The sequence below is a fragment of the Cetorhinus maximus genome, chromosome 1, assembly GCF_964194155.1.
Source record: "Cetorhinus maximus chromosome 1, sCetMax3.hap1.1, whole genome shotgun sequence".
NCBI classification, from domain to species: Eukaryota; Metazoa; Chordata; class Chondrichthyes; order Lamniformes; family Cetorhinidae; genus Cetorhinus; species Cetorhinus maximus.
Genome location: NC_135879.1, coordinates 201,095,951 through 201,120,085, shown reverse-complemented (window position 1 = coordinate 201,120,085; position 24,135 = coordinate 201,095,951). Strand labels below are relative to the sequence as shown.

The following is a 24,135-nucleotide window of genomic DNA, read 5'->3' as shown; positions in this document are numbered from 1 at the left end:
ATTGCCCTTGAGAAGGTGGTGGTGAGCTGCCTTCTTGAACTGCTGCAGCCCTGTATGAGTACTGCTGCACAGTGGTATCCTTCTGGGCAATGGTAGTAGCCACCAGGAGCAGACCACCGGTCGCAATGCAGGTCTGTGTCTGAAAGTTGAGCCCTGCCTGAGTACTGCTGCATAGCGGTGTCCCTGTGACTACAGAGGCAGCCATCAGAGACAGACCAACCCTGCAGCCCCAGCAGTGTGGCTTTCCACTGGCTTTGGAACGAGACCAGCGCAGCACTGTGGCATGTAGGCTGTGAATGTTGCACTCACCTCGGAGTCGCAAGCGAAATGAGATCCGACTGGTGCCCGCAACTCTTTATCAAACGTGATTCAGACCTGCTGACGTGAGATTGGAAGGCAGCATGTGATTCCAGCGAGCAGTTGGTTTAATGAGCATTAATGAGGTGGTAAAGAATGCAAATGGTGTTCACACCAGTAGGCAACGGGATACTCGATCCATCATTAATCTGCTCCCACGAGATTCCCCGCTCCCATCCACCACAAAACCCGCCACAAGCAGGATGGGAAAATTCCACTCATCATTTCCTCCTTCATTTCTCAGATCAACAATCCCAACCCGACAGATACAACTTAGATTCATGGGTTGAATTTAAATGCCAGAAAGGAAGTGGTTAAAAAGGCATTGGGAATCCGAGGTTTTCACAATAGAGGCATGAGGCTGAATTTTACACAGTCCTGCTAGTGGGCCTGAAGGCAGGGGCCATGTAAAATCCAAGTGGGGGCATGTTAAATCCAGTGGCTAGCCTTTTTGACATCTACCTGCCTGCCCTCGACCTGTCTGAAAATTAATAGTGGGTGGAGGAGGCGTCGGGCATCCTGCCCTCCCTTAAGCCTTTTGAGACCCAATTAATGGCCATTTAAGGGCCTCATCCTGCCGGCACCGGTATTTACCCGCAGTGAGGGCAGGCCCATGCCATGCAGGAAGACTGACAGCTTTAGCAGGGCAGGCTGGTGTTGGACAAGAGGGAAGGGGGACCTCCTTTGCGGGCTCCTGGGTCTGTCTGAAGCACAACCACCAAAGGTCATTCCCCCCTTCCCCCACTTAATCCTCTCCCCAGCCTATTGAACCCAGCCCTCCAGTCTCCTCCACATCACATCCACCCTCACCCCCTCGCCAAGACCCCCAACCCCGGACTTACCTGGGCTCCTCACCATGATGGAACTGCCTGTAGCCCTAGCAGTTGCCAGTGCTCCTGCAATCAAATTGACTGGCAGCTCTCTAAGGTGACACATCCTTCCATGATGGGGGTGGAAGTCTTCCCTTAAAGCAATTAACTCGCAATTCCTGCATCAATCTTTTAGAGGGGATGGTGGGGAGGGTCAGGAACAATGACACCCCCATAAAATCTAGCCCATAGAGTACAAAAGTGACTGGAGTGCGACTTTGAACAAGAACACTGGGAGTTGGGTGAGTCATACAGGTCTGCAGCACAGAAAAAGGCCCTTCAGCCCATCGAGTCTGCGCCGGTCAAACAAGTATCTAACTATTCTAATCACATTTTCCAGCACTAGGCCCATAGTCTTGTATGCCATGGCATCGCAAGTGCACATCCAAATACTTCTTAAATGTTATGACAGTTTCTGCCTCTACCACCCTTTCAGGCAGTGAGTTCCAGATTCACACCACCCTCTGGGTGAAAAAATTCTTCCTCATATCCCCTCTAAACCTCCTGCCCCTTACTTTAAATCTATGCCCCCTGGTTATTGATCCCTCCACCAAGGGGAAATGTTCCTTCCTTTCTACCCTATCTATGCCCCTCATAATTTTATATACCTCAATCATGCCCCTCCTCAATCTCCTCTGCTCCAGGGAAAATAACCCCAGTCTATCCAATCTCTCCTTATAATTAAAACTCTCCAGCCCAGGCAACATCCTGGTAAATCCCCTCTGCACTCTCTCTAGTGCAATCACATTCTTCCTATAATGTGGATTCCAGAACTGCACACAATACTCTAGCTGTGGCCTAACCAGAGTTTTATACAGTTCCAGCATAACCTCCCTACTCTTATATTCTATGCCTCGGCTAATAAAGGTAAGTATCCCATATGCCTTTGTAACTACCTTAACTACCAGTCCAGCTACCTTAAGGGACCGGTGGACATGCACATCAAGGTCCCTCGGATCCTTGATACTTCCCAGGTCCTACCATTCATCGTGTATTCCCGTGCCTTGTTTGTTCTGCCCAAGTGCATCATCTCACACTTATCCGGATTAAATTCCATTTGCCACTGATCAGCCCATCTGACCAGCCCGTCTATATCCTGCTGTAATCTAAGGCTATCCTCCTCACTATTTACCACCCCACCAATTTTTGTGTCATCCGCAAACTTACTGATCAACCCTCCTACATTCAAGTCGAAATTGTTTATATATACCACAAACAGCAAGGGACCCAACACCGATCCCTGTGGAACCCCACTGCACACAGGCATCCAGTCACAAAAACACCCCTCAACCATCACCCTCTGCTTTCTGTCACTCAGCCAATTCTCGATCCAATTTGCCAAATTGCCTTGGATCCCATGGGCTCTTACCTTCGTTATCAGTCTCCCATGCGGGACCTTATCAAAAGCCTTGCTGAAGTCCAAGTAGACTGCAATGCCCTCATCTACACACCTAGTCACCTCTTCGAAAAATTCAATCAAATTGGTCAGACATGACCTCCCCTTAACAAAACCATACTGACTGTCCTTCGATTAATCCCTGCCTCTCCAATTGTTGATTAATTCTGTCCCTCAGAACTGCTTCCAATAGTTTCCCCACCAGTAAGGTTAGACTGACTGTCCTGTAGTTCCCTGGTTTATCCCTTCCTCCCTTCTTGAATAACTGTACCACATTGGCTGTCCTCCAGTCCTCTGGCACCTCTCCTGTGGCCAGAGAGGTATTGAAAATTATTGCCAGCACCCCTGCTATCCCCTCCCTTGCCTCACTCAACAGCATGGGATACATTTCATCTGGGTCTGGAGATTTATCTACTTTTAAGCCTGTCAGACCACTTAGAACCTCCTCCCTTTCTATGCTAATTTGTTTAATAATGTCACAGTCTTTCTGCCTGATTTCCATACCCACGTTGTCCCTCTCACTTGTGAACACCGACACAAAGTATTCATTTAGAACCCTACCTTCGTCTTCCGGCTCCACACACAAATTACCACTATGGTCCTTAATGGGCCCTACTCTTTCCCTAGTTATCCTCTTACTCTTAACATACTTGTAAAATAACTTTGGATTTTCCTTTGAGTGTGGAATTAGATGAAGGAGGTGCTCTTTTGCTTTTCTGACTTTTTCACCCTGTAGGAATTGGTTCTTACTCTACTACAGGGGAAGAAGCTAGCTGTTTGGTGAGTATTTAATAAGTGGTTAAGGTCTATTCTATCCCTAAGGTTTACTATAGTATAAAAACTGGTGGTAAAGTTAATAAAATATATCAGAAAGGAAAATAACTAAGTGAATAATATAATTAAGTAGTTCATTAAAACACATCAATGATGGTAGGACAGGTGGTGTGTCACAGCTGCAGCATGTGGGCGCTCCTGGATGCCATTTTGATCCAGGGCAAACACATCTGCAGTAAGTGTTTGTGGCCCGAAGTGCTTCAGCTCAGAGTCATTGAGCTGAGGCTCAGCTGCAGACACAATGAAACATCAGGGAGGGGGAAAGTTAGCTGAACACTTTGTACCAGGAGGTGGTTCTGGAGGAGGTACTGATTTGGTCAGAGGTCAGGGTCAGGAGGGTGCAACTGCGAGTGAGGCAAGTAAGGGGACCCAGAGGGCAGAAGAGCAGGAGTCTCAGCATTTGCAATTGTCCAACTTGGTTCAGGTTTCTTTAGCTTGTTTGGATGAGAGACAGGGCTGAAGTGTGAATGAACTGACTGACCATGGCACCATGGTACAGGAAACCAATCAAGTTGTGGGGAGAAAAAAGGAATGTAATATTAGTAGGGGACAGTATAGAGAGGGGAATGACACTGTTCCCTGCAGCAAAGAGCAAGAGTCCAGATGGCTGCGTTGTCTGCCTGGTGCCAGGGGTCGGGACATCTGCTCACATCTAGAGAAGAGGGGAAGGATCCAGTCATCGTGGTCCATGCAGGTACCAAGGACATAGGCAGGACAAGGAAAGAGATTGTGCATCAGTCAGTATGAGGAGATAGGCACCAAATTAAGAACAGGACCTCAAAAGTAAGAATCTCCAGATTATTTCCTGAGCCATGTGCAAATTGACATAGGGCAAGTAAGATTAGAGAAATGAATGCGTGGATTAAAGACTGGTGTTCTAGGAGTGGGTTCCAGTTCATGGGCACTGGCACCAGTACTGGGAAAAGTAGGGGCTGTGCACTGTTGGAACAGCCTACACCTAAACCATGTTGGGACCAGTGTTCTAGCAAGCCACATAACTGGGGAAGTAAAGAGGGTTTTACACTAAATAATGGGAGCAAGGGTAAATTAAAGTGTAGAGGCAAGGCAAGAGAGAAAGGTATTAATATAGGAAATGATAAACAGATGGTGACAGGAAGGGGTAGAGAATACAAATCTAAGACAAAATCAACAAGTAAGGCTAGAGGTTACAAAAATAATAAAATGACAAAACTGAAGCTCTGTATCTGAATGTGCACAGCATTTGAAACAAATCAGATGAACTGAGAGTGCAAACAGAAATAAATAAGTACAATCTGATAGCCAATACAGAGATATGGCTGCAGAATGATATAGATTGGGACCTGAATATTGAAGAGTTCTTGATATATAGGAAGTACAGGAAACTAGGAAAAGGTGGAGGGGTGGCTCTGTTAATGATGATGTTAGCATAATTAGAGAGGGATGACCTAAGTTCAGGAAACCAGGATATAGAAGAGGTTTGGGTAGAGATGAGAAATGATAAAGGCAAGAAGTTACTTGTGGGAGTAGTGTACAGGTGCCCTAACAGTCACCACATGGTAGGATGGAGTATAAAGGAAGAAATAATGGGAGCTTGTCAGAAAGGTACAGCTGTCAGAAAGGTACAACGATAATCATGGGGGATTTTAATCTACATATAAGCTAGAAAAATCAGATGGGCAAAGGTAGACTGGACGAGGAATTCATAGAATGCTTTTGGGAAGTTTCTTAGAACAACATGTTCAGGAGCCAACCAGATATCAGGAACAAACAACATCCCAGAAATAGCTACAGATCAGGAATTGGAAGAGAGGGATGAATTTGGGAAAATTACAATCACCAGGGAAGTAGTACTGAGCAAATTGTTGGAGCTACAAATGTATGGGTCCTGATGAACTTCATCTGAGGGTCTTAAATGAAGTGGCTAGTGAGATAATTGATGTAAATAAAAGCAAAATACTGCAGATGCTGGAAATCTGAAACAAAAACAGAAAATGCTGAAAAAACTCAGCAGGTCTAGCAGCATCTGTGAAGAGAGAAACAGAATGAAGAAGGGTCATACGGATTCGAAACGTTAACTCTGTTTCGCTCTCCGCAGGTACTGCTAGGCCTGCTGAGATAATTGTTGTGTTGGTTTTAATTTTCCAAAATTCGCTAGATTTGGGGAAGGTTCCATTAGATTGGAAAATAGCAGGTGTAACTCCTTTATTCAAAGAGGGAGGGAAACAGAAAGCAAGAAACGATAGACCAATTAGCTTAACATCTGTCAGAGGGAAAATGTTAGAAGCTATAATTAAAGGCGTTATCACAGGGCACTTAGAAAAATTCAAGACAATCAGACAGAGTCAACATGGTTTTGTGAGAGGGAGATCATGTTTAACCAATAATGGAGTTTTTTCGAGAGGTAACGTGCTGTGGATGTACTGCACTTAGGGCGGAATCAACCCAGATTTACACTAAATGCGGTAGCGGGCAGGAAAAGGAACGTGTTACCCGCCGTCTGCAATAGCGGCTTTTCATAACGTATTGTCCCAATCACAGAATCACACAGTGCAGAAGAGGCCCTTCGGCCCATCCAGTCTGCACCGACACGTGAGAAACACCTGACCTACCTACCTAATCCCTTTTACCAGCACTTGGCCCATAGCCTTGAATATTATGACGTGCCAAGTGCTCATCCAGGTACTTTTTAAAGGATGTGAGGCAACCCGCCTCCACCACCCTCCCAGGCAGCGCATTCCAGACCGTCACCACCCTCTGGGTAAAAAAGTTTTTTCTCACATCCCCCCCTAAACTTCCTGCCCCTCATCTTGAACTCATGTCACCTCATGACTGACCCTTCAACTAAGGGGAACAGCTGCTCCCTATCCACCCTGTCCATGCCCCTCATAATCTTGTACATCTCCATCAGGTCGTCCCTCAGTCTTCTCTGCTCCAACGAAAACAACCCAAGTCTATCCAACCTCTCTTCATAATTTAAATGTTTCATCCCAGGCAACATCCTGGTGAATCTCCTCTGCACCCCCTCCAGTGCAATCACATCCTTCCTATAATGTGGCAACCAGAACTGCACATAGTACTCCAGCTGTGGCCTCACCAAGGTTCTATACAACTCCAACATGACCTCCCTACTTTTGTAGTCTATGCTTCGATTGATAAAGGTAAGTGTCCCTTATGCCTTTTTCACCACCCCACTAACATGTCCCTCCGCCTTCAGAGAATCGTGCCTCATTAATCATGCATTTTGGGAAATACCGTTTCGATGGTGGGCTGGTGGGCTCTCATTTGCCCACTACGCTGTCACCTTGCTGCTCCCTCACACTGGGCGCCATATTTAAAGTGCAGATGCGCGCACACCTCTCAGTGCTTCCAGCCCACAACTGCTGCAAAGAAGACATGGCCCTGAAAGGCAAGAAGGCTGCAGCCCCCCCCCACCTCAAGTTTTAGTGACACGTCCCTTGAGCACCTTTTGGACGCCATGGAGGCCCGCCATGATGTCCTCTATCCCCACTCTGGCCGCAGGAGGGGCTGCAACATCACCAACCCAGCATGGGAGGTGGTGGCAGCAGTGGTCAGTGCCAACAGCTGTAAAAGAAGACAGCCACCCTGTGCCAAAAGAGGATGAATGATCTCCTCCGTTCCGCCCGGGTAGGTCACTCTTTTCATCGTTCTCAACTCACACAAACCTATCACACATCCACAGGGCCCTCACTCACTACTGCCAGTTCAAGGGACATCACCATTCACTCTCTCACACACACCTTATTGTCCTAACTATGTCCATGGGACCACTCGTCACCCACACATGATAGGCATACTTATCATCTGGCCTGGCAGGAATCCTACTTACACTCGCGCCATCTGCATTCATGCAGGACAAGCTTGCACACAAGAGAGAGAGGTTGCAGACTGGTGGAGGAATGCCTGAAATCAAAAATAGAGTCATACAGCTAGCCAGCAAAGACCTGGACTGTTCCCGTGCTGATGGCGAGGTCGGTGGTGCTCTGCCAAGTGAGGATCCAGCAATTCAGCATCCATCAGACAACTGTGCTGTGAGTGATGTGTCCTGTTTCACAGGCCACTGCCATGCACTAATTATCTCTCCTTACTTCTGCAGGCACATCTGGGAAACAGCCGAGGGAGTTCATGACGTTGGGCCTCCAATCAAGCCCTGTAGACACCTCGGAAAAAGAATCTGAAGGCACCTCATTGAAGTCCCCTCACAGCGCTCACCCACGCCTTCCACCAACGCAGGGCCACACATCTCGGTGGGACCTCGTTCTAGAGTAGCTTCGGGATCACAATCTGGTGAGCACATCGCACTGCTTGATCCACAACAGGTGGCAGCAAGGACTTCCCAGGTTTCCAGCACCTGGAGGACTTCTGGAGGCCAGAAATCTGCTGAGTCTGAGTCAGATGATGAGCCTCTGGACTCGGTCATAGCTCAGTTGCTGGAGCTGCAAAGGCAAGTTAGGGAACATCAGGCAGGTATGTCTACTGCACTATTCAGATTGTAAAGCACGATGGAGGAGTCCATCTGCCTTCACTCTGAGGTGATAGCGCTGGCATGCCAACTGAGGTCAACACTGGTAGGATGATGGCCACCATGGAGACCTTGGTCCAGGACGTTGGTCTTGCACTGCTGCAGGTGCTGAACTCCATCGCTGATGCCATAGTTGGCCTCCAATAATGTCAATGTGAGAGTGGGGCAGCACAATCTCACTCCAGCCTCCCCTTCTCCTCACGTAGTCAGCCCGGGGCCCCTAGGTACCCATAGGGAGGAGGATCAGCTGGTGCACACCCCAGGGCCATCCACCTAGGTGACTCTGGGAGTGACTGGTCCATCTGAATCCCCTCTTCCTGTGACCTCAGTAGCTCCACAGGCCGAGGAGGGTGTCACTTCCACACAGCAGGGCCCTGAAAGCAGGCCGGGGCCCTCCAGGTCACAGACCTCGAGAGGACGCCCGTCAAGGTCATCACAGGCAGGGTGTTGCAGTCAGCAGGCTGCCCCCGCCTCAACTGTGGATGGCCGGGGAGCACCAAGATGTAGCGGCAGGGTTAGGAAGGTTAAGAAGATGTAACTCTTTTGAGTCAAAACAATAAACTAAGTTAACAAAGACAAGGGAGAAATAGGTTAAGAAGATGTAGTTGCACAGCCTGGGCATGGGTGTTAATCACTTGTACGTAATGTTCACTATTGTAAATAAACTCGCAAGAATGTCTCCCTGCCTATAGTTCCTTGCTCTGATGAGCAGTGTTCTTGTCACTCAGATGTGAAACCTTGGTTCCTGCAAAAGACAAAGGCAGGTGTCTCAATCCAGGGCCTCTTCCCTGTGCTTTGTGCAGCCTTTAGACCAAAATGATGGTCTGGCTTCACACTCACTGGACACATTAGTGATGCCAGCACCTCGATGGTGCTTGTCATTGCTGCCAGAATGTTGTAGACAGGCGACACAGAGTTCCTTCACTCTCTCTGCGTGCTCTCAGCAGGTGGGATCTGGTCAAATCCCAGGTACTCTTGCATCCTGGCTGTCCTGGTCCTGGGCGAAATGCACAAAGCTGTGTGCCTTCACGAAGATGGCATCCGTGACCTCATGCATGCATTTGTGGGTGGAAATTTGTGATATCCCACAGAGGTCACTTGTGGAGCCCTGAAAGGAGCCACTGGCATAAAAGTTGAGAGTTACGGTCACTTTCATGGCCATGGACAATGGATGCCCTCAATGTCCACGTGGTGCCAAATCCTGCACAGCTGGCAGATGTGACTGACCAGTTCCCTGCACATGCGCAGTCTTTGTCAACACTGGTTCTTGGTCATCTGCATGGCTGCCGGAGACCCCAACCAACTCCTCCCCACTCGACCAATTGGCAGCAGCTTTGCCCACTGGACTGCATGCTGTGCTCTCAGCTCAGGCACAGGCATTCTCCCAGCCCGCACTGCAAGGCTGCACTGTTAGTCTGAGCCACGGGGAAGACTGATCTAAACCGGGATGATAACATTGCAAGGGGCTGTGAGCACCTTCACCAGTGACTGTTCCATGGCCAGCTTTAGCAAGGAGTATGTACAACATGCCCAGAAATCCTTCTGTTCTGCAGTCCACTAAAATGCTCATTAGTTTGCATTCTGTGCCTGAGGGGTGAAAAGCTCTGGAGCGCTTTGATGCCTCCCCCACCCAAACCGCCTCAACCGCAGGGCAGCCCATGCTCCCTTCCACCTCCCCTCCCCCACACCCCCGGCGCCTCAACCTTGAAGTCCAACAGGCAACCCAGGCGAGCGCTCCTTAACGTTATTGTGTACTCACCTCCGGGTTCCCTTCAAAGAGCAGCCCACCAAGTGCATGTGTTTTATATGCTATTGTGAAACATGTCAGCGTGAGGCGCACAATCCGGCAGGGTTGGATTCCGGCAGGCTAGGCATATAATGATGTGCAAGATGTATTACAATAAGGCTCCTGACGTCTGATGTCGGGAAACATGGCCCACCATCGGTGGGCTGCTGTGGACGATCACAAACTGGTTTCCTGACATTGTGAAGCTGTTTTTTGGGCTTCTTACTATATTGTCGGCTCACGCCATTGAACACACCCGACGCTAGCGGGCACAGAAAATCCTGACCAGACTCTTCGAATATTTTTAAGGCAGATAGATTATTAATAAGCAAGGAGGCGAAAGGTTCTCGGGGGGAAGTGGGAATGTGGAGTTGAGGTTAAAATCAGATCAGCCATGATCTTATTGAATGGTGGAGTAGGCTCGAGGAACTGAGTGTCCTACTCCTACTCCCAATTTGTGTGTTTGTACATAAAAGCAAGGAAGTTATGGTGAACCTTTATAAAGCACTGGTTTGGCCTCAACTGGAGTAGTGTGTCCAATTCTGGACATTGCACTTTAGGAAGGATGTGGAGGCATGAGAGAGGGTTCAGAAAAAGTTTACCTTAGTTACATGGTTAGATTGATGAAAGTGGGGCTGTTTCCCTTAGGGAAGAGAAGGTTAAGAAGAGATCATGAGGGGTCTTGACAGGGAAAAACTGTTCCATTTGGCAGAAGGTTCAAGGACCAGAGGACATCAGTTGAAGGTGATTGATAAAAGAAGCAGAGTTGACATGCTAAAAAGCTTCTTTAATGCAGTGTAGGGTCACGATCTGGAATGAACTGCCTCAGAGAATGGTAGAGAAAAATTCAATTATGACTTTCAAAAGAGAATTGGATCATTATCTGAAGAGAAAAAAACTTGCAAGACTACAGAGGAACGACAGGGGAGCAGGACTAGCTGAGTAGCTCTGACAGGGAGCAAGCACAGTTATAATTGGCCTCCTGTAATTCTATGCTTAGTGTCACACTTCCACTTTTTTGTCTATAAGCCTGTAAATTCCTCATCCTCAAGTACCTGTCCAACTTCCTTATAAAAATAATTTTCAAAGTAGAGCATTCCACACTCTGACTATGCTCTGCGTGATAAACATTTCTCCTCATCTCTCCTCTAGCTGTTTTGACAATGATTTTAAATCTATGCCCTTTCATTATTGATCCACTCGCAGTCAGCAATACACTCACTTGTCAAAACAGATTCCCTGCTGAGCTAATGTTTTGATTGGTCTGGGCTCTCAGTTAAGCATGTGTAATGAGGGCAGGTGGAAACCCAGATGACCAGACATTCCGGCAGTAGTACTGAAGACTTGTGCTCCAGAACTAGCCATGCCCTAGCCAAGCTGTTCTAGCACAGCTACATCTATCTGACAATGTGGAAAATTGTCCAGGTATGCCTTGTTTGCAAAAAGCAGGACAGATCCAACTCACCAATTACTGCCCCATCAGTCTACTCTCGATCATCAGCAAAGTGATGGAAGGAGTTGTTGACAGTGTTATCAAGTGGCAGTTATTCAGAAATAACCTACTCACTGATGCCCAGTTTGGGTTCCACTAGGGCCACTCAGTTCATGACCCCATTATAGCCTTGGTCCAAACATGAACACAAGAGCTGAACTCCAGAGGTGAGATGAGAGTGACTGCCCTTGATATCAAGACAGTATTTGACCAAGTGTGGCATCAAGGAGCCCTAGCAAAACTGGAGTCAATGTGGATTGGGAGAAAACTCTGCACTAGTTGAAGTCATTCCCAGCACGATGGAAGATGGTTGTAGTTGTTGAGAGACAATCATCTCAGTTCCAGGACATCAATGCAGAAGTTCCTCAGGCTGGTATCCTAGGCCCAACCATCTTCAGCTGCTTCATCAATGACCTTCCTCCATCGTAAGGTCAGAAGTGGGGATGTTCGCTGATGATTGCACAATCTTTTGTACCATTTGTGACTCCTCAAATACTGTAGCAGTCTATGTTCATGTGCAGCAAGACCCGGGCAACTTTCAGGCTTGGGCCAATAAATGACAAGGAGCATTCATGCCACTCAAGTGCCAGGCAATGATCATCTCCAACAAGAGACAACCTAACCATCATCCCTTGACATTCAATGAATTACCATCACTGAATACCCCACCATCAACATCCTGATGGTTACCATTGAGCAGGGACTTAACTAGACTGGCCATATAAATATGGCTACAAGTGCCAAGAATGCAGAATAAGGCTTGGCTGAGGGCCCAGAATTCCATTAGAGCGCTGGAATGGATGTGTCTCAGGAAAACATTGTTTAATTGACAGCTCTGGCTCTCTGATCTCTTCTGTCAATTACACAATGTTTATTTACACAAGATAAAGAGGTTTTAAACGCTTGCAGTTTCTGCTATTGATACTTTAAAGGCTCTGGATTATTGACCCTTGTATTGGCCTGCAGTAAAAGGACTTTTTTTTTAGAAAGTGGAAAGTTGTCAATGAATTACTTTTTTTTAAAGCTGTTTTTTTTACACATTCTGTTGTCACTTTAGGGTTCATTGTTTCTATACAGTGTATAGTGGGTGAATGGGCATTGATGTGCCATAACTTGGTATGGAGGGCATGAGGGGCCATAGGGGATGGGTGAGAGGGCATGAAGTGGCATGGATAGGACATGTGACTGTGTGGAGGGTGAGGAGGTGAAAGGGGTGAGGACCAAAGGGCCTTACTTATTTCATTATAACTGGGTTAAAGTCCCACAGCACCGAGGCGACCTTTTAAGTAGCCTGCTGCAGCATTCAGCAGCCCCGTGACTGCCTCCAAACTTCTTCCCAGGTTGGTTGGCCCTACTGCAGCCCGCATCACCACCCCACGGAATGAAAGTCCCATCTTTCTTGGCACTTCCTTCCGAGGCGGGTCGAATCCAATCGTTTGAAACAGTGGAAATTATTTGCATTATCCCTGGATTAGAAAGAAGGAAAGACAAGAGGGGACTTTTTTATTGTGGGACCACTACCAAAACCAGGGCACTGACTTTGGTAATTTGATGCTGCCACAGCCTCAACCTATTTTAACGAATAACAGCAGAATCCCAGTCATAATTCCATGCTTCAGTGGAAGGTTCCACTACTGAGAAGAAAACAGTCCTGTTACATCCAAGGTCAGAGCTAAAGGAAGCAAAAGTCCCCTCAAGGTGCATTCAAAATTTTCAACTGATTTTGAACAAACTCAGTGCAAGAGGACAGGCAGCTTGAGGAGCTGGGAAAGTTAAACAGAACTCCTGGCTTTGAGGCATAAAAATCAATCAACCTGCCTCACTCCACCTACAGACACCTTCCGCCTCGGCATCCCTGCCTCACACCTCACCACAAGGAATAAAGTACAATCTAAATGAAAGATGGCATCATCCTGGCTTGGGAGCAGCTTTCCACTTTGTAAAGCCATGTGACAAAGCTGCATAATCTGTCCATTTTTTACAATAGTCATTCCAGCACAAGAATTATCCCCCATAAATTTACAACCGTACTTGAGCAATCTTTAAATCATTCACATGCTTTTGATGCTTTTTGGTTGCAAAAGTAAGAGAAATGTTTCCTCATAAGGCAACAACTCAAATTTTAAATTAAAAGTTGACTCTTCAAAAAAGCCTAATTTGTAGTTTACAAACTAAGTTCCATGGCCCAATTGTGGAACAGAATTTCTAGAGGACTGATCTCAATCTCCACTGTTACCATGGCAGAAAAAACAGAGAAAAGATGTTAGCTTTCCATTTCAAAACTGCTGTTGTTATCCTTCCTCAAAGCAGCCTGCAGTGCTCAAAGTTAACCTGTCTCCTGACTCATAGCTGCATTAATAATTGTAAACATATATATATGATATATATATATATCTATATATATTCATGCTTTATAATTTCTTAATTATATATACCAATACAATATACCTTAATATGAGGTAATGCTCTTCCTTCTGGGTCAGAATTATGGATTCAAGACCCATCTTGTGGTTTGAGCTCATAAGCTCTATACTGACATTCCTGGGGCAATAGATTTATGCAACACCTAATCACATTAAAACATTTCTGAGTTTTATGTTCACAGAAAGTTTGTCATTAAGATGAGATGCTTAATCAAGTTTTCATGTGCTTCTTTGACTGGTTTAAGTGGACACTAAAGATTCCACATTGAAGAATAACTGACAGTTCTCCCAGTGTGTTGTTGAACATCTTTTTCTCTATCAGTTCCACTATTCCTGATGCACAATGAGTACTTTATTCTCCAACATAATGGCTGCATCTTAAAAGTGACTCATTGCATGAAGCATTTTGTGATATTGTTTTAGGTAAATCTAAGCATCAGCATATCAAGAAAAAAACAATTTCATTACAATCTGCCTCACTCCTAAATTAAAACGAATGTACATAGGTATACATATTACAGAAATGGTGTGCCTTACTTCACTCCAATTACCCACAGTCCAGTTTGAGGGGCAAGGGATATCTCTTTTGCATGTCATTTGAGTCCTTGGCTTGAGAAGTTGATTGCACTCTGAACTGGGAAGTGCTTGCTCATCTGTTCCCACCGTTCGAACACAGAGAGCTGTACGTTTCTTAATACCTGAGTCGCCACATGTCGTTGAGCATTTCTGCCATTCACCAGTCCACCACCTGTAAAAGAAAAAGGCATCAAAGCCAGGTTTTGATGGAAGAAACCTTTTTCAAATGTTCATGCATCCACTTAATCAGCGGTAAGAGAAAGCTTGTTCTTTATTAATTCTGAACTTGTAAAACTGACAAGAACTTGAAACACCACTTTTTGTTCATCATCCGTTCTTTCTCGGTAAAACCATTTCCGAGACTTTCAACCAGATAAGGTGGGTTTAAAATATGTTTATTTAGAAGATTACATGCTTAGAATATCTAAATGCCTGCAGCAACTGGGGCAGAATAATATCAATGAAATTTGCAGAGACATAAGACTGGGTTTTACGCTCTCCCGCCAGTGGGCTTGATGGTGGAGGGGGTTGTTAAATCTAGTGGGCAGGTTGCCCACCACCTACCCCCTCAGCCCTCCCCCCACTGCAACTAAACCAGTGGTGGGGATGGTGTCAGGTGGCCTGCCTGCCAGTGGACCAATTAAGGCCCTTAAGTGGGCAATTACTTAAGGTCCTCATCTAGCCGCTAGAGTTTTAACCTGCAGTAGGAGAAACCCACACCAAGTGGCCAGATGGTGGGCTGGAGGTGGGGGTGTGGGGTTTGAGGGCTCCTTCATTATTCTATCACTTTATATCTAATCTTGTTCCCATGATATGGTTCATGAGGAGAGATTTCTTATTTATATGTGGTTTCATATAACAGGTAATCTCTCTAATGCTGTATATTTTCACAGCTAAAGTTCTCAGTAGATGTCGGGAATCTTGCATTCAGTATAATAATGAAGACCTGATCCAAATGTAAATGTCTCCTGGATACTTTTGCATGTGATTAGCCCCAACATTTGATTTAATGCTTTCATTACTTCTCATTCAATCTGTGACCCTTTTGCAAATGCCTGCAGCTGACCTTTTTAATTTAATCCCTTCCCTATTTCCTCATTACATCCTCCATGATTTCTATTCTTATCATTTGATTAAGCTGCCTGAATAGCATAAATGTGTATGGCAAGTTATGTACAGTCAGAGAGCTCAACAGTACAGACAAGACATAAAGGTAATTGTTATGAATTGATACTGGTACAGATTGGGTGTGCATATTGGGAATTTGGTCTCCAGTAGGCTCAAGGCACATGGAGAATTTTCAGTCTAGTAAAATGATTAACTTGAGACATTTCTCCAGGAGCTTCTGTTTGTCTCTGGTAGAGTTACAGTCAGAGACCAGTAGGGCTATTGTGAAATTTCAGAGACGTGTAATCAATTTGCTGTATTGACATTATGCTACTGTTAACTCTTCCAATAAACCTAATTTGTAGTTTATAAACTAAGCTCCATGGCCTAACAGTGAGTTAGAATTTCTACAGGGATGCTCTCAATCTCCACTGTTACCAGGGCAGAAGCACCAGAGAAAAGTTGTTAGCTTTCCATCTCAAAACTGCTGCTGTTATTATCCTTCCTCAAAAATGCCCATCCTCATTCTCTCTGACCTTGTGAAATCACAAATCACATCCTGTAAAACACTGACCATCACACCCTGATCCATTTCATCCTTCTGAACCTCCCTGCTGTCTTTCACACTGCCAATTACACCATCTGCCTCTGATACCTCTCCTCTGTTGTTCTATTCAGTGAGTTTGGCCTTGTTTAGTTCCACTCTTAACCATCTAAGTTCCTGGGACAATACCTCTGAATTCTACTAAGAATCTATGTTTAGCAACCACCAGCTGCCCCCTCCCCACACTGCCCCCCACCCCCTAACCCTGCAACCCCTCCACCCTCTTATTCCTTATATGCAGACTGCCCACCGGTGACATCTCCAAAGAAATAAGTCAGTATTTAATGGAGGCAACAAGGCCTTACCTGCCAGTTGGAGGGTCGTCAAGAGCCCCGGGTGGCCTATTTTCGGAAGGACAGCTGAATTAAGTGCCAATCAGGCACATAACTGGGTAGAAGTGGGCCTTTCCCAGGACCATGGACTCTGGAGACAGAAGTGCCACACGCGAGAACTGTTGACCCCAATAGGGGGCCAGCAGCACTTCACTGCTTGGCAGCACCACCTGATAGCAGTGGTTGCTACCAGTACTACACCTACCCGAGGCTGACGATTGAGAATGGTAATGAATGCCTTTGAACGAGGGTCCCCTCTCCTGGGAGCCCACAAGCAGCCTTGCATGGGTTGGCTTTACAGGCTTCCCACAAGGCGAGTTCCCTGCCTGCCAGTAGGGGCCTCAATTTGCAGTGTAGCGGAAAGGTGACACCTGCCACCCTCCAGCCCAACTGAATGCCTCCCTGCACCAAACTCGCCATGGGGAAGGGCATTAAATTCCGCTGACAGGATGAGCATCCATATCTATGCTGATGCCCATATCATCATCTCTCTTAATTTGGTGCTCTTGGAACCTGCCCATTTTTCTGCCGTTGCCAGGTCTCCCTGCCCTCTGTACCCTAGTCAAAGTTTGAACAGCTAACTACTGATCACACAAAACAATGGCCTGAATTTTACCCTTAGTGGGCATGCGCGATCAGCAGGCCGGGGAGTGGTTGGAAAATGGACCTCTGACCGCGATCGGCCCCCGACCATGATGCCACGCTGGCTGGCCAATTAAGGGGCAGCCAGCGTGAAATGTGTGCTGAAAAGTTCACCGCTGCCGGGGTGGGGGCGGGAAGAGGGCGGGTGATGGTGTTTCCGCAGTGCGGGAGAGCGCTGCGAGAAAGCTCCCTGAAGGCAGGAGACAACTGTGCCATTAATAAGCTTAATTGCCCTCTTAATTGTCGGTGGGCGCGCTTCTGACTCTTGCGCGTGCCTGACGTGCAAAATATTGCACAAGTGTGCGATGACGTTGGGACGCACGCCTGGCATCTTCTTGCACAACTATAAACCCCACCCCTGGTCGTGCCTGCGGGATGTAAAGTTCAGCCCATTATGTACTGATAGACACTTGGAAAAGTAAAATACCAACAGGTATCTGTGAATTTCATTACTGCATTTAAAACAAAAAACTTTTACCCCTGTTAGGGACAGAAAAGTAGAAGAATATCTAATATACATGTGTGTTCTTTATCATGTTGCAATGTCTTTGATTTTAAATCTGCTATGAAGCTTGGAATGACTTCAGAAGGGAAAGTCACTATTCAAATATCAGAGCATAGTGTTTTCCTTCATAACATCCAAGACTATGATAATAAAAGGTCACAACCTGAAAAGGCTGCAAGAATAGAAATGCAGTTTACTATTTAAATGGAGAGAACTTGGTGGTGCAGAGGGATCTGAGTGTCCTAGTACATGAATCACAGAAAGTGAGTATGCAGGTACAGCAAGTGATTAGGAAGGTAAATGGAATGTTGTTGTTTATTGCAAGAGGAATGGATTATAAAAGTAGGGGAGTTTTACTGCATCTGTACAGGGCCTTGGTGAAACCACATTGCCTTATTTATATAAAGATATAATAAGTAGTTCAGGGAAGGTTGACTGGACTTATTCCTGGGATGAAGGGGTTGTCTTATGAAGAAAGGTTGAACAGGTTGGGTGTATACCTATTGGAGTTTAGAAGAATGAGAGGTGATCTTATTGAAACAAAGATGATCCTGTGGGGATTTGATGGGATAGATACCCGGAGGATGCTTCCTCTCTTAAAACTATGAGGTTTCCATTTTAAGACAGATGAAGAGAATTTTTTTTCTTCCAAAAGGTTGTTGGTATGTGGAATTCTCTTCCCCAGAAAGTAGTGGAGGCTGGGTCTTAGAATTTATTCAAGGCAGAGTTAGACAGATTTTTGTTAAGCAAGGGAGTCAAGGGTTATGAGGGGGCCAGGCAAGAAAGTGGAGCAGAGACCACAACCAGGTCAGCCATGATCTTATTGAATGGTGGAGTAGGCTCGAAGAGCCAAACAGCCTCCTTCTACGTTCCTATGGGGAGAATTTCCCCCACGTCGAGCGCGCTGAGGGGAGTGGGCACAGACGGGTGCGGACCTGATCACCGCCTGCGATTGGGTCTGCACCACCATTTTACATGGGCAGGCCAATTAAGGCCTGCCCAGCATATTTCTCGACTCCTGAGGATAGCGGGAGTGGCAGGGCGGCGGCGGGCGTGCAAAGACCGCCGGGTCCAATGGCGACCCTGTTTAAATGAAGGCCTGGCAGCCTTTGCAAGGCTGCTCACAATGGCCGGGAGAAGAGCACAGCAGACGGCTACTGTGCATCATCCAAGTCCAGAGGGTAGGCCAGCAGGGCAGGCCAGGCCGGAAGATAGGCCAGCGGGGCAGGCCAGGCTGGAAGGTAGGCCAGCAGGGCAGTGTGCCCCTCGGTTCTCAGATGAGTGCCGAGCTGCTCTCCTGGAGGAGATGGCAGCGTGGCGGGAGGTCCTGATTCCGAGGGATGGGAGGTGGAGGCTTCCCCACCTGACCAAACATGCGTGGGAGGAGGTGGCCGAGAGTGGAGAGTGTGAGCTCCCATGATGTGGTGCGGCACACATGTGTCCAGTGCCGTAAAAAATTCAACGGCCTCCTGTGCTCGGGAAGGGTGAGTACCATGTTGGCTGAGGTCACTTAATGCAGCCGTCACCCTTTCCCCCCACCCCCTCTGCACCACTCCCCACCCCACCCCCTCCCCCCAGCAATCCCTCCCCACCCCCCGCCCCCCGTCAACACTGAGCACAGTAACGGCACTGAATCCTTCGCGACATGTATCCCTCACCGGGTGTGCCAGCAGACATTGCCCATGCCTAGTTCACCCTGAGAGGGTTGAGCTAGGATGTGTTCTGCACCCGCAGCATGTGTGACACTGACACCCAGAGTATAGAATGGGGGGAAACTCAAGGATCTGCACCTAGGCGCAGTGCTGGTACTGGGAAGCATGTCAAAGTCAGGGTGCTAACATGCTGGGAGGGGAGCTTCCAGTTGGCGGGGCACCAATCCATCTGCTGGTCTTTGCGTTCCACGTGCTTGTGCCTCCTCGCTTAGCAAAGTTACACCTTGTGGTGCCACATGTGAAGGAGGCAACATTTGGGAAAGGCGGTGGGGGGGTCAGTCCTGGCTTCTTTGCGTGAGTGTGCAGCAGCTGCGGGGTGACGGAGTACTGGAGTCCTGCAATGTCCCACTCTGGTTAGGTTGGCAGGGATGCGATGGGAATCCAGGTACAGTCTAGACTAATCAATACCCTTCTCTCCTTTTCAGGAGAAGACTGCGCACAATCCCGCAGAGCAGATGTGGACTGGCGGAGGCCAGGCCCAGTTGGCGATCCTGATACCTTACGAGCAACAGGCCATGGATCTAGAGAGGCGCCATGCCCCCAGGTCCACTGGTAGCTGTGAGGCTGCGGTGCCACGGGGAGGTATGTTTGGCAAGCACTCAGGTCACCTCATGTGTCCCAAAAGCCATGGCACTGCTGAATGCTCAGTGATTGATGTTAGCAACATGGGTTGATCATTGATTATTGAAGGATGAATGCATAATGATCCGGGGGACAGGGATGCAAATTGACATTGTCTGCACTGTAACTAATCAAATGTCCTTGTTCTTTCTTTCAGCATCACCAGAGCAGAGCCGGGAGGAGGAGGCAGAGGGGCCACCTCTCACCCTTGAGGGCCCAGAGGAAATCAACTCACCAGCGTCACACCATCTCTGCCAGGCAGGCACCAGCGCAGATACTAGCACCTCGGTGGGAATTAGATCTTCGGTTAGTGTCCCGGGGCACGGCGGTGAGGGCACTTTACACTCGCTTGAGGTGCGGGCAGAGACAGAGTGCCCAGGGCAGCGGCAGTCAGAGGACTGCTGGGGACCAGGCACATGCTCGGTTGGTAGCTGATGATTTGCCTCTGGAGTCGCCTGTGAGGCAGCAAACGCTGGAAGTGCAGCAGGGTGTGCGGGACAATCTGGCAGAGATACATGAGGTTATGCGTAGCATGGTCTCCGTGCTTGAGGAGTCCATGCGGAGCATCACCGATGCATTGAGCCTCATAGCTGAGTGCCATGCTTCCTCCATGGAGAGAGTGGTGACTCTCGTGGAGAGGCTCCTCCAGGGGATCAATCAGGGCCTCCTGGGGTTGCACTCGGACTTGCAAGTCCTCACAGAGGCATTGACCTCAGCTGGTCAGTGCGTGTGGGAGATGGTTTGGGCACCAAGTATCCTAGCTCGATGCCCATCCTTCTACAGTGAGCAGGGAGGTCCAAAGCTGCCTGACGTCTCTGTGGGCTCCAGATAAGGGCAGCAGCTCCTCCGCTCCTCTGCCACTGACCATGGCATCCGATGAGGCTGTGGCGACTGGGGAGATGCCAGTTGTGGAACTGGCCGCTCCCTCCCAGGCAGTGCCATCAAAGACTCCACGGGCCAGAGGACATCCACCAAGGTCATCGAGGCCAACAGGACAGCACAGTGAGCAGGCTGCCTCAGACGCCAGTGCCAGGGAGGGGACAGCACCTAGACATTGCACCCATAAGCTTAAATTTAAGGCACCTTAGGCACACCAGGGGTTTCTCACTGGTGCTTTTATGTTGGGCCATAGTAGTTTATTGAAGACTTGGTGTGATGTGCAACACTTTTTTTGATTTATGAAGTTACATTTTTTCTCTCAATAAGTTTTGACATGTTGCCATGCCTCAGGGTGATTCCTTACTTCTGTAAGTGGACAGGGATCCATGATGTTATGAGTGAGTCATTTGACAATGAGCTTTATTGACAAGGGCCTTAGTTAATGTTAGTATCCAGGCAGATTTAGCACTCAGGTATCAAGTATGGAGCCTGCAGCCCTGGCGTGTGTTGAAGGTCCATCTGTGGTGGGCTAGCTGAAGGTTCTTTGGATTAAAGCCTCCCAGGTGTCTCTGCGTCCCTGGAGTGTGCCCGGGTCAGTGTCTACCCCCTCAGCGTTCTCCTGTGCGTGCTCATCCTCGGACTCACTGCTGGACTCATCGTGCGCATCTGGAACAACTGTGTCTATGTCTTCCTCGTCCACTGCATCGCCCCTTTCTAGCGCCAGATTGTGGAGAGCGCAGCATGCAACCACTATCACATGACACATGATCTGGGGGGTACTGGAGTGCGCTCCCTGAGCGGTCCAGGCATCAGAAGTACATCTTGAGAAGACCGATGGCTCTCTACACCCTTGTGGAGGCGTGGCTCCTATTGTAGCGCTGCTCAGCCTCTGTTCTTGGATGGCTGAGAGGCGTCATGAGCCACCTTTTGAGGGGATAGCCCTTGTCACCCAGCAGCCGTCTATCCAGTCGGGCTGGAGCACTGAAGAGCCTCGGCACCTGGGAGTATCTGAATATGTAAGTGTTGTGGGAGCTGCCTGGGTACCTTGCACAGACTCGCAGAACTGCAGCTTGTGATCACACACTATCTGCACGTTCATGGAGTGGAAGCCCTTCCTGTTGACGAAGGCACCGGGCTCACCTGCTGACGCCTTGACGGCCACCTGTGTGCAGTCTATAGCACCCTGGACACGGGGGAAGCCAGCAATGGCTGCGTAGCCTCTGGCTCACTCTGTCTAGCTGGCCTCGTCCCAGCGGTAGTAGATGAAAGTCAATGCATGTCTGTCACCTGCTTGACACAAGTGTGGACAGCTGATTGGGAGACTCCGCAAAGATCACCCACCGACCCCTAGAAAGAACCGGAGGCATAGAAGTTTAGGGTAGCTGTGACCTTTAGTGCCAATGGCATGGGGTGCCCCACACAGTTTGCGGAGATCTCAGGGCCTATCATCTGACAAATGGAGGTGATTGTCTCCTTTGAGAGATGGAGCCTCCTTTGGCACTGCACCTCAGGCATATTGAGGTAGCTGCTTCGCCGCCTGTAAACCCTGGCAGCAGGATAGTGACGTCTTCTGCGGTCCCTTCCGCCTTGCACTTCCTGTTGGCCCTGCGCCCTTTGTGCCTGCGCCTCTCTTCCCAAAGATGGCTCCCCTGGAGGCTGATTGTGGACTCCTGGCCTCCTCCCCCTCCTGGCCCTCCCTTCCTCCTCAGAGGAGGTGCCTCCAGTGGAGAGCACAACTCCCATTCCCAGGCTATGGGAAGGCTTCCTGAAAGCTGCAGGCTCCAAAAATGTTCTTTACTGTACAGTCCTGACCTGAAGGCTTTCACTCCTGTCCAAGCAGCTGGTATGAGTTTTGAAGCATTCCTGCTCACACAGGCAAGTATAAGTGACTTTTACACTTAAATACTTGTCAGATAACATTGCGACCCCACTCACCCCTCTTATTCCGCCCGTGGATGAGATTTATACAAATGTCTCCTACCTGCCTGCCCATTGCGCCCGTGGAACATCCTGAAGATCGCATGGGCCCCGAAAAATTGCAGTCAATTGCTGCCTCAAGGGCCTTAAGTACCTGATTAATTAATGCGGGTGTGCATCCGAGAACATTGCGTGCACGCCCACCTAAATATCGCGAGGGCGCACGGTGACATCGGGACGCTTGCCCGACGTCACCACGCGTAATTTTACACATCGGCTTGCGGGGCCTGCCCCCGCACGCCAACAGAAACTCTGTTTCTTGCTCCTCAGTTTTGCAGACTTGCTGAATATTTCCAGAATTTTCTGCTATTATTTCAGGAATTCTCTCTTCTGACTTTGATTTAGCTGCCTTGTTGCTGACTTGAAGTTGAAGATAACCGACCAGGAGAGGTGCAAGGCAAAACTATTTAAAATCAGAAACAGGAGCCAGATGGGAAAGTTTTCAATTAAATAATACAGTATTGGAGAAACTGAGTGGAATATTTAGTAGCAAATGCTGATAGGAATTTGCTGGCTATATTGAAGAAAGAAGCTGAGATAAAATATATTTGTTAATACGTGCTGAGATGAAGAAGAATTTTGGTCAACAAGAACTTTTTTGGTTGAGATATTCCCCATGGGTTATCCCTGTGCAGGAGGGGTGGAAATTTGGGCCTCCCCAGGGGCAGGTTAATTTGTATGTTTAACGGGCTCCAACTTTGCTGCTGCCTACACTGGAGAACCTGCCATGATGGATTGGCAAGGCCAGAAATTGTTCGTTGCTGCAGGGCCTATTAAAGGGACACTTAGTGCAACCTGCAACCGATTGCAGGTTTTTTTTTGTCTGTGCATCCAGCAGGGTAACATGGTGGTAATATCAATGTGACGGATGACATTATTCTGTTGTTAAAACCTCATTAATATACAGGGAGACACTTCTGGCATTCATTGGATGTGACACTGAAAGATGGAAATAAGCACGAAAAGTATTTGTTACCCAACAGGGTTCCTGATGATTATTCTGCCCTAAATCCACCACTAACCCAGTGAATATACAGTGGAAAATAATAGTGTTTCAGTTTATGGTACAATTTTAAGGCTGAACAGATGGGCCCTTGTATATGAGTGTGGAAGATATACAATTATGTGTATTGCATGCACAATTGGTAATGAATCTGATATTACCTGGCAGGGCAATCCTGTTCATTGCATTTCTGTTGCCTGTCATCAGGGCGATTTCTTGCATCACAAAACCTGTCTTCCACGACTCTGGGTGTTTTTTCCACACATCGGATGATCTGACGCTGAACTCCTAAAGTAGCAATAAATACAATCTGCATTAAAAATTCACTCCCTCCACCACCGACGCACAGTGGCAGCAGTATGTACCATCTACAAGATGCACTGCAGTAGCTCAGCAAGGATCCTTCGACAGCCCCTTCCAAACCTGCGACCTCTGTCACCTAGAGGGACAGGGGCAGCAGATGCATGGGAACACCACCAGCTGCAAGTTCCCCTCCAA

The 24,135-nt window shown here is 47.9% G+C and overlaps 1 protein-coding gene across 1 annotated transcript in view; it reads right to left on the bottom strand.

Moving 5' to 3' along the window:
* Positions 1-24,135, bottom strand: part of LOC144686486 (A disintegrin and metalloproteinase with thrombospondin motifs 12-like) — a 665,462-nt gene that overhangs the window by 103,567 nt on the left and 537,760 nt on the right. The window contains exons 17-18 of the mRNA XM_078551763.1: positions 23,799-23,925; positions 14,217-14,427 (exon numbers count right to left, since the gene is read on the bottom strand). Coding sequence (XP_078407889.1) covers positions 14,217-14,427; positions 23,799-23,925 — 338 coding nt within the window. The remainder of the gene's footprint in view (positions 1-14,216; positions 14,428-23,798; positions 23,926-24,135) is intronic.